This window comes from Haliotis rubra, unplaced genomic scaffold (assembly GCF_003918875.1).
Source record: "Haliotis rubra isolate DU_JTF1 unplaced genomic scaffold, ASM391887v1 Scf1020, whole genome shotgun sequence".
In the NCBI taxonomy this organism is placed as follows: domain Eukaryota; kingdom Metazoa; phylum Mollusca; class Gastropoda; order Lepetellida; family Haliotidae; genus Haliotis; species Haliotis rubra.
Genome location: NW_025764916.1, coordinates 196,819 through 210,694, shown reverse-complemented (window position 1 = coordinate 210,694; position 13,876 = coordinate 196,819). Strand labels below are relative to the sequence as shown.

Genomic DNA, 13,876 nt, shown 5'->3' with positions numbered 1-13,876 from the left:
TACTAAGAAAGTGTAATCCAAATATAACATATGTTACAAAGAATATTTGCATTGATTTGAGGGATGCAAGGTTATACAACAGAAACTGCCATCTGCCAATGTTAAAAGATGTCTATAGCATACTATACAGTTTTACTATTAGGGGATGTCCTTTTGATATTTTGGGAGCGCTGACTGGCTGTTTCAAATGTCTCATTTCGTATGGAAAGTATTTAGTATTTTAATTAAAAAAAGCGTTTCGTATTCCATTTTGGTAAGTGACATGTTGGCGTGATTTCAGACCCCGGCGTCTTGAACAGTTAACCCTGCAACTATCCACTGGTTTATGTACTTCAGACATTAATTGGTACTTGCTTGATAACGGTGTTAGTAGCTACACCGAAACGACGCTCATATTAATAATAAAGTTGTATATCCAAATCCGTTGTCCAATTATTTTCAGGGAGATAAGTGGTAAAGCTCGGTGTTTAATGATTTGTTTGTTGTTATGGCGGCACTCGGCCATATCCTGGCTTTATAATAGTGGCTGTAAACAATCGAGTCTGCAATACAGAGCTTGACATCGTGAGCATCGATCGCTTTTGGGTTACGATAATCCCGCGATCCTGTTTGTCGCCTCTTACGACATGGACAGACTGACAGAGTTTGGTTTTACGCCGCTTTAAGCAATATTCCAGCAAAATCACGGCGGGGGACACCAGAAATGGGCTTCACACATTGTACCCATGTAGGGATTCGAACCCGGGTCTTCGGCGTGACGAGCGAACGCTTTAACAACTAGGCTACCCCACCGCCCCCTTACGACATGGATGTTGCTGAAGATGAATTCTAGCACGGATCTTCACGGATTGAAGACCATCCATGTAATGATGTGAGTGAATATGGTTTTAAGCCGCCTTTAGCATTATTCCAGCAATATCAAGGCGGGGGAAGCCAGAAATGGGCTTCACACATTGTACCCATATGGGAAATAGAACCAGGGTCTTCAGCGTGTTGTGTGGACGCTTTAACCATTAGGCTACCCCACCGCCCATGGAATCATGTAATTTGTCTAAGTGATTGTAAAATTGTCCTCATCATTCTCTGTTTGGCAGCTCTATCAACAGACATTTTATCTTTAAGAGGAGTCTCAATTGCACTGTAAATTTAAATAAACAAGCTGTTGTAAAATGCATAACGTTCTCACTCTCACTGGTGTTGAAGGGTGAGAACATTCATTCCCGCCATACCGACATAACCTCGTCTCCCCACAAGGTACCAAGTACCATTCGATGATGTGGGTATGTCACGCCTGGATAAGTTAATAATTAGGTAATGTGGGTAGTTGGAACAGTCCATTTTCCTGAATGAAGGGATGACAAGACAATACATCAGGTATTTTAATCCAAGTAGCCTGATGCATAATTCCAATATCTAAGCATATCAGGTATTTTAATCCACATACTGTAACACGTATCAAGTTATGAGATAGGCGTAGTCCTCAACTGTCGTGATGGTTCCCTTGAAGGTAGCTTTTCCGTACACCTCCGGTATTCTTTCATTCTTCCTACTGCTGGGGCGCTGGGGTAGCCTAGTGGTTAAAGTATGGTGTCCTATAATTGCCATCGCGTGGCGCGTAAAAAAAGAACTACGTCGTGGGCGACGTCGCCCACGACGTCGCATAAAAAAGACGACGTCGCCCACGACGTCGTGTAAGACGTCGTCCACGACGTCGCGCAGAAATACACAAGAGAGATCTACGACAAAAATACAAAATCGACGTCGTCCACGACGTCGAAGGCGACGTCGCCCACGACGTCGAGGTCGACGTCGCCCACGACGTCGCGGGCGACGTCGTGTTTAGAAATTGTTATATTGGAAAATCGGGGAATAACCTTTGTGGTGCAGTTATACTGCTATTGATCTCTAATCACTGATTTCATGTTCAACATTACTACTTATTTAAGTAAACCAATCAAGGGGTAAGCGCCAGAACACCTTAAGTAAAAAATTCTGTCAAATTTAGTTGATGCTTGATGTTGTGAAAACGGTGTTGTTTTAAAGGATCAAAACACTGGTTTTCTACAAAATGTAAAATGTCTCCACTCAGGAAACGAAATATGACTTTTGTACCAGCGGGTTGACATGTGAACCAGCGGGTTTAGTGAGTGAGTTTAGTTCACTCAGTTCATTAGTAGTGAGTTATTCAATTTCTTACATAAACGTGCAAGCTATAAGAATGTTGGAATTGACAGTTTTCATCATCATTTCCACAAATTCAGTTATGGAAAATGCACAATAGATTTCTTTATACTTCTCGTGGTGGAACATACATATATGTAAATGGTTATATGTTTATTGTGAACAAGAAGAAAATGGGAAAATGGATCTCGTGGAGATGCATTCAGAACGACTGCATATCAGTCTTAACAGTGAACGACATAATTTCCCAAGTACCTGGAGACCACAACCACGGACCTGTACACAGCGAAGTCAAAGTGAATCTTTTCGACTGTACCAAAAATACTGACGGCCCCCGCACAAACAACAACCTCCGGGGTTGCAATTGGCATGGCCGTCTCATGAAGGTTGTGGTAAAACAACATCCCACCCTATTCGAGATGGCCAAGTTCCTGGAAGATGAACAAGGACTGAACGAGGCAAAGATGCTTCAGTACAATGCCGGCCAAAGACTGACCCCAAATAGAAGTACAGAGATTTGGAGGAACGACTAGATACCTTGAAGTTCAGGCTTGCAAATAACCACCCGACATTGATGGAGTACCTGGACAATGACAGATAGACACACAGACAGTCACACAGGCTTTATTCAGTAGTTAAGGCCCAGTGGCCCAGAGTACAATTGAAGTTACTCAATTACAACTATTGGTCACGTGACATTAAATTATGATTTTACATGTGATTTACGGATGGACATCAAATGTTTCATGAAAATGGCAACAGATTTAATAATATCAGCATTATTAGAATTAAGTACATTGAATATCGTTTGTGGGGCATCATTAGTGCATTTTAAATACTTCTTTCGGCAGGCAGAGAAAGTCTTACAGACTAATAATAAGTGTCGTTCGTCTTCAGTTTTACCAGAAGAACAATAAGAACATGATAAATCTTCCAATATATTATTATCTTTTCTAAAACGTTGTATTTTTAAGGCATGAAGAGAGATTTTAAATTTACAAAAAAATTCTTAAAAGGGACTTATCATTAAGAACACTGACATATTTTGCAGGTCCGAACATCGATTTACATTGTGAATAATGACTAAGAAAACTCGATGAATTGACTGATGCGTACCAACTGTGAATATATATCTTTTATTCGTTGTTTAAATGTTGACAAAACATTTTTATATCACCAACATTTTGCTTAAATCAAACATGAGAAAACTCGCTTGAAAATAACATATTTCTCACATCTGAAGCCCATGAATACTTTCCACATTTATCCAGTGATAACAATATTTGACAGCTTTGATAGGGGTAGATAATCAGGCATTCTTATAAGTTTAATCCAGTATCTAATAACTCTCATTTGACTCTCAATATGCATGTTATAGCATCCTGTTTCGCCAAGTATGGCTTTATTGGAAGCAAATATACCTTCTGTAAGAAATATTTTAAAATAAGACGCATGGACATTTTCAATGGCTTCGAAATAATTTGCTCCCCATGTTATATGGGAAATTATGACATGATTATATATGTTAAAAGAAATATACTAAATGACAACCTTTTGTAATATGTTATAAAGGATCAAAGAAAGTATACATTTACACAAACACACATTCTTATGTGTTTTCATTGTATTCTAAACCGTAAACAACACCAGCCCAAATCCGATAGCCAGCGCGTATGCATATGCTTAAATTTGCTAGTACACATGAAGGCAAAATGGTATTATATCTACTAGTACCTAAATACTTCTTTATAGAGTCTCAAAGCGTAGTATTTTAAGCAAACACGTTGCTCGAAGTGCAGCCTTCATTTCTATATATTCTGAACAAACACACTGTGTCACAAGCGTTCGGTCCGGCTTGGCTCGAGTCGTCTAAAGCATCTAACACCTCAAAGGTGTATCTTTAATTGTGCTTAAATCCATAGATTAGTATTATATCTACCTACATATCACATTGAAATGTTACAAAATGCCACATGTAAAGGTAACTGCTCCGTTAAAGTGAAGCCCTTGTCTGCCAACCCTCAAAATAGCCTCAATCAAAAGTGTTCAGTCTGTTCGGCCCGGGCTGTCAAAAGCAACTTAAACCTCACACATGTATCTTGAAATGTGTTTAAATCCATAGATCAGTATTATATCTACCTAAATGCCACATTGTGATGTTACAAAGAAAACTGGGTCTATAAAGTGGTATTTAGATAGATATAACTATATTCATTGGATGTAAACAGAATCTAGGATTCATCTGTGAGACTTCAAGATACATGTGCGAGGTTTAAGTTGCTTTTGACAGCTCCGGCCAAGTGGGACCAACAGAAACTTAACACTTTTGATTGAGGCTATGTTGAAAAGAGAGTGAGTGAGTGAGTGAGTTTAGTTTTACGCCGCACTCAGCAATATTCCAGCTATATGGCGGCTGTCTGTAAATAATCGAGTATGAACCAGACAATCCAGTGATCAACAGCATGAACATCGATCTGCGCATTTCGGAACCGATGACATATGTCAACCAAGTCAGCGAGTCCGACCACCCGCTCCCGTTACGACAAGCATGGGTTACTGAAGGCACTTTCTAATCCGGACCTTTACGGGTGAAAATGGAGAGAGAAAGGGGCTGGAAAAGTGATATATAGGTAGATGTAGATGCAAGAACAAAATCCGATACTCGCATCAGAGTTTATTACATCTGTGCAGGTTACAATTTAACAATTCACGAGATTCATGAGCATTTCATCCTTGAAACTTGTTGAGCACTTGGACAACGAATCAGGCTACGTTGAAAACTGATGAGCTCTGATGAGGTTAAAAAAACTACAATATAAGCAGAAACAATTTCACAATCTTTGCTCATTAATGCACTTTAAACATATTTACTTTTGGCATTAATAAACTCTACTATGCTTATTGAAATTGTACAAATACATTTGGATGACTAAACATTTGAACAACATTTCGTTGAACTGTTATCAAAATTGTTTATCAATAATTTATTATTAATACAAATGATAATAATGCAATAAAGTTAGAAATATTATGAGTTGAAAGTAACTTACATTTGTTTCTTGACATGCAGTTATTCGCAGACAGTGAGGTGAAGCAACTTTCCAGCATGGTGGTCAGGCACAGACTGAAGGGCATGCTTTTTTAGACCATGTGCTTCCTTAGGGATGTCATGTGATAAACAAGTGTTAGAAGTGAGGCTAATTTAAATACTTTATGTAAATTAGTTAAATTAGTTACAAAAGTTTAGTTGGTGTAAGTGGGGTTTGAACTCGTAACCTTTGGATTACAAATCCACAGCCTTAACCATTAGACCAATGAGTTAAGATATTTGCATTTTAAATTTTAGTAAAATTTAAGTTTAAGATTAAATTCAAACTTTAACAATATTAACACATAGAATTAAAGGGAATATTGAAACATGCAATCTTGCATTTACAGTAGATGTAATACTAATCTGTGAATTAAAACGCAATTCAAGATACATGTGTGAGGTTTAAGCCGCTTTTGACGGCCCGAGGTATGCCGGACCGAACAATAGTGGCGGTGATTATGTTTAGAGTGTGGGGAAGAGATCGTTTCATTTGCAGATGGGTATGCCTTACATACAATGAACAGTGGCCTTCTAGGGTGGTATTTGATTGGATATAGGTGTAAAAACATTTTCGGGTCGACAGAAATGTTTATCGGGAGTGACTGAAGCATTTTTTGCGTTTTAAATCCTGTTTCGTTTAACGATTCTTCTTTTAGACGTAACCTTGGTCAGCCACGTTCAGAGGCCGATAACCACTCGATATAGTCCGACGTCGCCTGCGACGTCGACCACGACGTCGCTCACGACGTCGCCCATGACGTCGCCCACGACGTCGTTCACGACGTCGCCAACGACGTCGCCCGTTATTTTTGTAGCCAAAATATATTTTACAAAGCGCGACGTCGTCTTTTTTATGCGACGTCGTGGGCGACGTCGCCCACGACGTACTTCTTTTTTTACGCGCCACGCGATGGCAATTATAGGACACCATATTAAAGCGTTGGCTCGTCACGCCGAAGACCCGGGTTCGATTCCCCACATGGGCACAATGTGTTAAGCCCATTTCTGGTGTCCCCCGCCGTGATATTGCTGGAATATTGCTAAAAGCGGCGTAAAACTAAACTCAGTCAGTCAGTCAGTCTTCCTACTGCTCTTTTTTAACTTGTACCCTCCATGATAAGCATATCTACCTCCCCGGGGGTGACGTAGAAAGGAGACTACCTCAAGTCCATTGGCCATTTTGATTATGGACAACAGGGCGAGGCATTTTACTTTTATGTGTGTGTGTGCATGTATGTGTGTGGTTAGTTTTACGCCGCACTCAGCAATATTCGTGTCTATATGGCGGCGGTCTGTAGATAATCAAGTCTGGACCAGACAATCCAGTAAAACAGCATGAGCATCGATTTGCGCAATTGGGAACCACATGTGTCAACCAAGTCAGCGAGCCTGACCACCCGGTCCCGTTAGTCGCCTCGTACGACAAGGATGGGCTACTGAAGATCAATATTCTAACCCGGACATTCACTTGTGGGTAGGTAGGTAGGTAGGTGATCTCTCTTACTACGCCCATGCTCCCAGTGTCGGTTTAAGGATCAACATGGACTACTCCAGGAGACTGCTCATGGGTCAGTGATCACACAGATAACAATCTGAGATGACCAGTAACTAGACAATGTGGTTATTAACCAGTTAGGAAATTAAACGATCGGGGTATACTCCCATAACCTATCATAATGGCATGACGATAACACCCACAATATTAATTACATAACGATGTCTGACCATACATTTACACGTTGCTGTAAACTGAAATATCAGTACTGACCAAGTGAATGAATATTTTCATAGAATTAAATTAATGCATTCATAACATACTTGTACAACTCAATTTTAAGTGGAATCGATTTACGTACACGACTACAATGATAGCAAGGGGACGTGATCACTGTGGGGAGTGAGCGAGTTTAGTTTTACGCCGCACTCAGCAATATTCCAGCTACATGGCGGCGGTCTGTAAATACTCGAGTTTGCACCAAACAATCCAGTGATCAACAGCATGAGCATCGATCTACGCATGACATGTGTCAACCAAGTCAGCGAGCCTGATAGCCCAATCCCGTTAGTCGCCTTGTACGACAAGCATGGGTTACTGAAGATCAGTCATAACCCGGATCTTCACGGGTCTGTGGAGGGGAATGTGGCGGGATTTACAACACAACCCAATGAAATCCATTCAAAACTTTATTCAAGACAGAGTCTTAACACACCAAACTGGTGACAGTATGGCCATGTGTAGAACACCCTGGCACGGTAATGTATGATGTCAGTAACCTAAATATGGGTGCTGCAGGTATAGTCTGTATGACAGATACATAACAAATCACGTAATGTATATATAGCGTAACCTAATTTCAACAATGGAATATACTGCGGAACTGTTTGTATATCATTTTTATGTTGTAAATTGGCACATAGGTAAACATTAAACACAATGTTTTTTATTGCACATTGCTTAAATAGAAAAGTTCAAATTGTTAAATATTGTAAATCATTATGTAGAACTGAATGCTGAATCATAGACTCGCATTACTCATATTTTTCAAACATATGAATATATATTAATGTAACACAGGTAAATATGAAATTGAAAAAATATATTTTTACAATGTATATATAATCACAAATGATGTGAACAAATGTTATATACATATGAAAATAGTGACTGCATCAAAGTCATCTACCAACGAGTACAAAACAATAGTTATTTTATATTTCATCAAAACTATATTCTTTGCCACTAGTTGCACACTATTATATATTCTTCTTTGCCACTAGTTTCAAAACCACAATATGTCCTTTCAGCAACGATTTTCAAAACTGTAGTATATTCTTCATTCAAAAGCCTTCACAGTTGTAGGCTCAGGAGACACATAATTTAGTTTTCTATACAAATAATGCACAATCCTATAATACATTTGGTGTGTAATAGAATGAAATAAGCCATTCACATATTCATTATATCCATTCAACACAAAAGAGAGAAATTATTTGAAAGCCACAAAATTGGCATCTCCACAAGAACAAATATTCTATTTATGCAGTTCTCATTCTCCTTTATACTATTTTTATATCAAAGGTTTAAACCATATGAAAACAGGTCCATGTTCCATACTCATAATCAGGGCGTGGTTTATTGGTTAGGGTGAGACTCGTTGGCTGGTACACACAAGGAGACCAGACCAGCAGGGTAAGAGCCGTGGATCCTCATCCCGAGTTTGTTCTTCGTGTAGCCATAGGCCATGCCATCAACATCAGCTGCTCTGATCTGCTTGATCTTCATGCCTGAAAAGTGAAGACGATCCTGATGAGGCCGGAGACTGTGTGAGTGAGGGAGTGACGGAAGGGGAAAGGATGAAGACAACAATATCAACACCATAATGAAAACTGTGTTGGGCAAGAGGGGTTACCAAAAATACTGACGTGTTTTATTCTAGAAAAACAGACTCGAGGAAAATGACATGATGATGTCATATGTTAACTCACCAACACGAAGGCTGACCTGGTTGGAGTTTGTCTTCTTCCAGTTCTGGACAGCAAAGACTGATACTTTACTCATTGTTGACAAACTGTTCTGGGGTCCTGTGGAGAATAGAAATGCACATTAACATTTTGGGAAGGAACCCTTCATTGAATAAATGTATTTGTTGTCACTGAAGTAATGTTAACAAAGGTTGAAACAAATCCCCGACTCCTAGAATCCTACCTGTGCTGGAAGACTTGGATGGCCCTCCCTCCTTGACACTGGGTTGGAATCCTGTGGAGAGTAAAATATTTTAAAACAATTTTGAAAACGACAGTTCCATGAATGAGGTATTTGTTAAGATTGATTTACAAAATATATGTTTGAATGCCACCATATTTGAGGTGAAAGTACAACGTTCTAAAGTAAAATCAAAGTTTAAAACTATTCCAAGGATCAAGATAGTGCTGTGTGTATTATACATATTTCTTTTTATACATATTTTTTTTGTTCATCATTTATAATTCCTTTGAGCTACTGCACTGAGTCACACCTGTGGAAGAATAGTTAGATGTCCATCCTTCCTTTACTCTGGGTGACCTCTGGTCATTGTTGTGCCCTTGTGCCCTGTCACATCCTGGGGAGTTACTCTTAACCTCCTTAGCTGCCCTGCGGCGCCTACGGGCATCAGATGCAAGGCCAGGTTGACCAGGCTGAGATTTGGAGTGTACAGTAGGGTGAGGTTGTGCATGCTCTGTTGGCAATTCCTTCTGTTTAGGGGGGCGATGTCCTTAAGTGATTCTCCTCTCTAGAGTGTGAGGGTTGATAATCTGATCCTTTCCTGAGGTCTTGTACTTTGGTTTCTTTGCTGTTGGCAGCCGATTTGTGTCTCCGAGGCTCAGGCCTTGAACTTTGGAAAGTATTGGCTGATCTCTGTCTGTCGAGGCTGTTGTCTTCTCTCTTCTGTCTGGGAGATTTAGCTGGGATGACATCAGCACCTGTTGTGGGAGTGGACACACTGTCTGGAGACTGTGATGTCTCTTTGGCAGGCTCATCATTGTCAGACATCAGGATTTCCTCCAGGACTTCAGCAAGATGATGCTCATTCTTTGGAGCTGCAAGGCTTCCCACAGTGGTCTCTTTCTTTCTAGCCTGAAGAGATGTGATGTCCAGTTCTTCATCCGAGTCTTCATCATCAACTGATTCCTTGTCCTCATCATCTGAAATAGCTTCTTCACTGACTTCATCCACATCCTCAGTGCTTGTTGGGTCATCCTGTTGGGGTAATGATGTATAGTCTGAATAATATCTCTTCGTACAGTTATAATTACCACTAACAGAATTTTTATGTCACATACATACTCCATCTACATGTAGTTTCATCAAATTAATGTACAATTTAAGGGGTAAAACGCTCACCTGATGTTTTGGGAATGTGTGTTTCTTGAGGTAGGATTCCCATACTTCTTTAGCCATGGTTGTTGTGTCTGCCTCCTCTGGTTCATAATCCAGGCAGCTGTAACAAAATGTAGTCAGCATAAAATTGCTCCTCCATTGCTATCATCACAGCAAAGTATAATGCCATTAACACAAATAGGACACAAGACTTCCAGTCTGTTATATGTACCAAATGTACCAGAAACTCATTAACAACTTACCTCAGTGCTGGAGGAGTGAGTTTCTCCATCCTCTCTACAAGGTTATTGATTGATGCAAACATTGCATGGAGCTTCGTTTTCTCTTGTTCCAGAAAGTCTCCTTTCAGATTCTCCGTTTCCTGGAAAACCAAATAATCACATTCTTAGGGAACTGTAATAAACAACTGCTATCTTGTTGGTCAACATTATCTCCATATATAACATTTAAATTATACTGAAACTGTGTATGGCTACTCACCTGAGCTAAGACTTCGCGTTCACAGACTTCATTGGTGAAGAAGATGTTGTATCTTGTCAAGGCAGCATCTGTTTTTGATTTGAAGGTGGTGTACTTTTTGTCCAGCTCTATTTCGGTAGATGTCATGGTGCCAGACAGTTTTGTATACAGGTCCTTCTTCTTCCTCACTCTCCGTCCATAATACTGGTGGAATAAGGATGACAAAATATGTTAACAAAGAGTTACTATACTAGTGAAAGTTGATGAGGTTATACACATCAATATTCAGTTCATCAAGCTTCACAGAATATATCAAGGTTGTCCCTTGTATTGGTGAACACTAACTATTCAAAGGCCAAAATTATCCAAATTTTCTGGACTTCAGAGGGTTGTTAATGAGTTATATTTCTGGTTGTCATCTGGCATCAAGTCATGACTGGAAACCTAACAAACCTTCCATGCTTGTGCTGCTTTCTTCTCCAGCTTCAGATGTGTTTTCTTCATGGCTGCTGCCCTCCTCAGGAGCTGCTCGAATACATGATTGTCTGACCTGTGTAATTTAAGGTAATCAATTTTGTGTTGTTAAGAACCCATGGCATAAAGTGGATATTTCAATTATTTCAGTACAGCATAGAAGTTAAGAGACACACTATGTATGATAATGAATATTGTCCATACTAACACCTCCTGTATGTGTCACCAAACTGAATGTTATAGTAGAAATGGCTCTCATGACATATGTCTATGTCATACTGATGACCATTGCTAACATACATACTTTAAAGACATACTCACATTAGAAGGTCTCCAAATGGTCCATCTGGGCCTGTATGTTTAACCATATCCCCTAGAACCTCTTTGTGGAAATCACTGATCTTTGCCAGGCATTGATTGAATCGTTCAGCTCTGGACTGAGAGTTATATCTTTTTTGGCTGTGTTGAAAGCCTGGAAACAAAACAATAAATCTAAGACTGATCTCCATTCATCACTATCCCTTCTGGAGTGGACAGAGGGAAATGTCATTGAGATTTCAAGATCGTTACAATTTAGAGAGATTAATAAGATCCCTATGTCAGTCAGCCTCAAGTTGGTGTTGGAACACCCTTTAATACCAGTAACCAAAAAGTGTATTTGAACAATTTGCCAGTTCAGCTTCTGATGTTGTGTAATCGTGATCATGCAATATGTCACATAATGTGTTTAGATTATTTACTTATAATAACTTACGTAGTTCACAGAAGAATTTGAGTATTTCTCTTCCCTGGTCGATTTGGTCGGCATATAACTGACTGGCTGCCACGACTGTGTGTACCACAGCCTTCCATGCTTTCATCTCAAAGTAACTGAAACAGCAAGGACGATAGTTTGTTTTCTGGAACTAAATATTGACAATTGTGGTTTTATTATTAATCTGCCAATGTGACATTAATTCACTTTTGACAGCAAAGTACCGTTTTCGATACCAATAAAACTCAGAAATGTTTAGATGGTACACAAAGTTTCAATCGCTTCGTAGCCCTGCAGAATCAGGCCTACGTGTGAGTCAACGAAAAAGCTAAGAATTACTGCGGGTTGAAGTAGCTACGCGTGATACATACAGCATCTTGCTAGATTAACTTAATAAGTAGCCAAAAGTGAATACTTACGTTATGTCGTTTTTCTCATCAAAGAGTAGAAGTTTCCTCCTCTGAGGTAATTCCATTTTGAAAGTGGCGCTAAACAACTTTCTCTGCGTAATGGCGCTAACATTAACAATGATGCTGTTGTCTATGGTAACGTCATAGTGTTACTTCCGGTTTGGAGCGTGATGTTCTACATCAACATTATTTATTAATATCCCTCTGGTAGAACATACAAAATCAAGTTGAGGACGATCCCTCCATTAACTGGGTGTTCTGGCGAAGGCCACATTACAATAAACAATAATACTTGTAGTCAGGGGGCATAGGGATATTTTGGTTCAGATTCTTCCAAAAGCACCAAATTTGGCACAGAGGTAGCTAAAGACATACTAAGTTGATTTCTGACGGGCGCCAATATGGCCGCCCCCTGTGGCGGCCATATTGGACAAAAAACAAAATGGCCGCCGCCCCGATTTAAGAGTTTGTTTTCCTACGGTTGTATATGGTCATGTCACATATCAAATGAACGATAATAAAAAGAGCTTTCCAATGATGTATAGATCAATTTACTGTAACCATTGTGACAAAAGTTACCAATATAAACTTTAGAGAGCTGACCGAAAACTTCAAAATATGATACAAAACCCATCAAAATTCATACAATAATTGGAATTTGAAGATATTTTCACTTTGGAAATTGTCAATTCAGTGTTTAGTTTTAAGAGGTATCATATTGTAAGTGACTTAAAATGGAATTATGTAGAAATAATATTTATGTTTTAATCCTAAGATGTTTTAATAAGTAGTGAATCAGAATATAGTATATAATAACAATAGTATACACAGAATGTATATATTGTACTTGCACATGACTGTCAGTGTAGATAAAGTAACGATTTTACCTAGTTACTGTCAGTATTTGTGCATCCTCCTTCGCATTGGCAGAGGACTGTACATCGACACCAGCACGGTTGCATTTACACCTTCCCACACAGCCCTTTTTGCAACCACAGTGTAGGAGGATAGAACATGCTGCTGAAGCATCACTGAGGGTGGTCCATAGAGGTTGCCAGTTATTGCTGCGGTCTTTCTGCCAACCCCAATCACTGAAGTCAGGGATTTCCTGGTAAGCAATGGTTGCCTGCTCCAAAAAGAAACTCGTCTGCACAATAGATCGTTTCACATGATGAAACAACGCAGCTTGAGTTTTTCCAATGACCTGCTTCCAGTAGTGAAAAGGCGATGCCTTGCTTCATTCGCGCGCCCTACTCCACAACTTCTGCTGCACATCAGTACAACAACTCTTTCAATCTGTTGCATGTGTCTCGACTCAATCATTAAGTGTTCATGATCCTGTGTGAGAGCCACTAGTGTGTCTGTTAGGTCAGGTAGACTTGCCCAGGTTGTCCATGCAGTCTTCTTTCCACATCCAAGAATATGTGAAGTTGTGTCACAGCCAGTAATACTGTGGAAGAGGGGTTATGCCAAGGATTTTGATCGACCAAGATGAGAGTACATATCATGGATTGGGATGTGTCTGTACTTTTTACCAGTTCCAAATCCGATCCAGAGCTCTGTCAGACCTAAGGTCTCAAAGAACCTTATTGCCAAAATCACAACATCGCTGTTAACAGTGCGAACAT

The 13,876-nt window shown here is 39.6% G+C and overlaps 1 protein-coding gene and 2 long non-coding RNA genes across 3 annotated transcripts; all 3 read right to left on the bottom strand.

The window, feature by feature from the left end:
• Positions 1-4,842: 4,842 nt before the first annotated feature.
• Positions 4,843-5,532, bottom strand: LOC124270848. Its single transcript, XR_006896891.1, has 2 exons — positions 5,232-5,532; positions 4,843-4,989 (listed from the first exon to the last, which is right to left on the bottom strand). It is a non-coding gene; the product is annotated as an uncharacterized LOC124270848 (long non-coding RNA).
• A 1,925-nt stretch (positions 5,533-7,457) lies between these two features.
• On the bottom strand, positions 7,458-9,732 carry LOC124270840. Its single transcript, XR_006896890.1, has 4 exons — positions 9,289-9,732; positions 8,979-9,029; positions 8,759-8,854; positions 7,458-8,557 (listed from the first exon to the last, which is right to left on the bottom strand). It is a non-coding gene; the product is annotated as an uncharacterized LOC124270840 (long non-coding RNA).
• A 70-nt stretch (positions 9,733-9,802) lies between these two features.
• On the bottom strand, positions 9,803-12,537 carry LOC124270871. Its single transcript, XM_046705935.1, has 9 exons — positions 12,258-12,537; positions 11,839-11,954; positions 11,406-11,556; positions 11,064-11,160; positions 10,632-10,814; positions 10,394-10,512; positions 10,155-10,251; positions 9,867-10,010; positions 9,803-9,820 (listed from the first exon to the last, which is right to left on the bottom strand). Exons 1-9 carry the CDS (start codon positions 12,311-12,313, stop codon positions 9,803-9,805), a joined length of 981 nt encoding a protein of 326 aa, XP_046561891.1. The 5' UTR covers positions 12,314-12,537.
• Between the last annotated feature and the right edge of the window lie 1,339 nt (positions 12,538-13,876).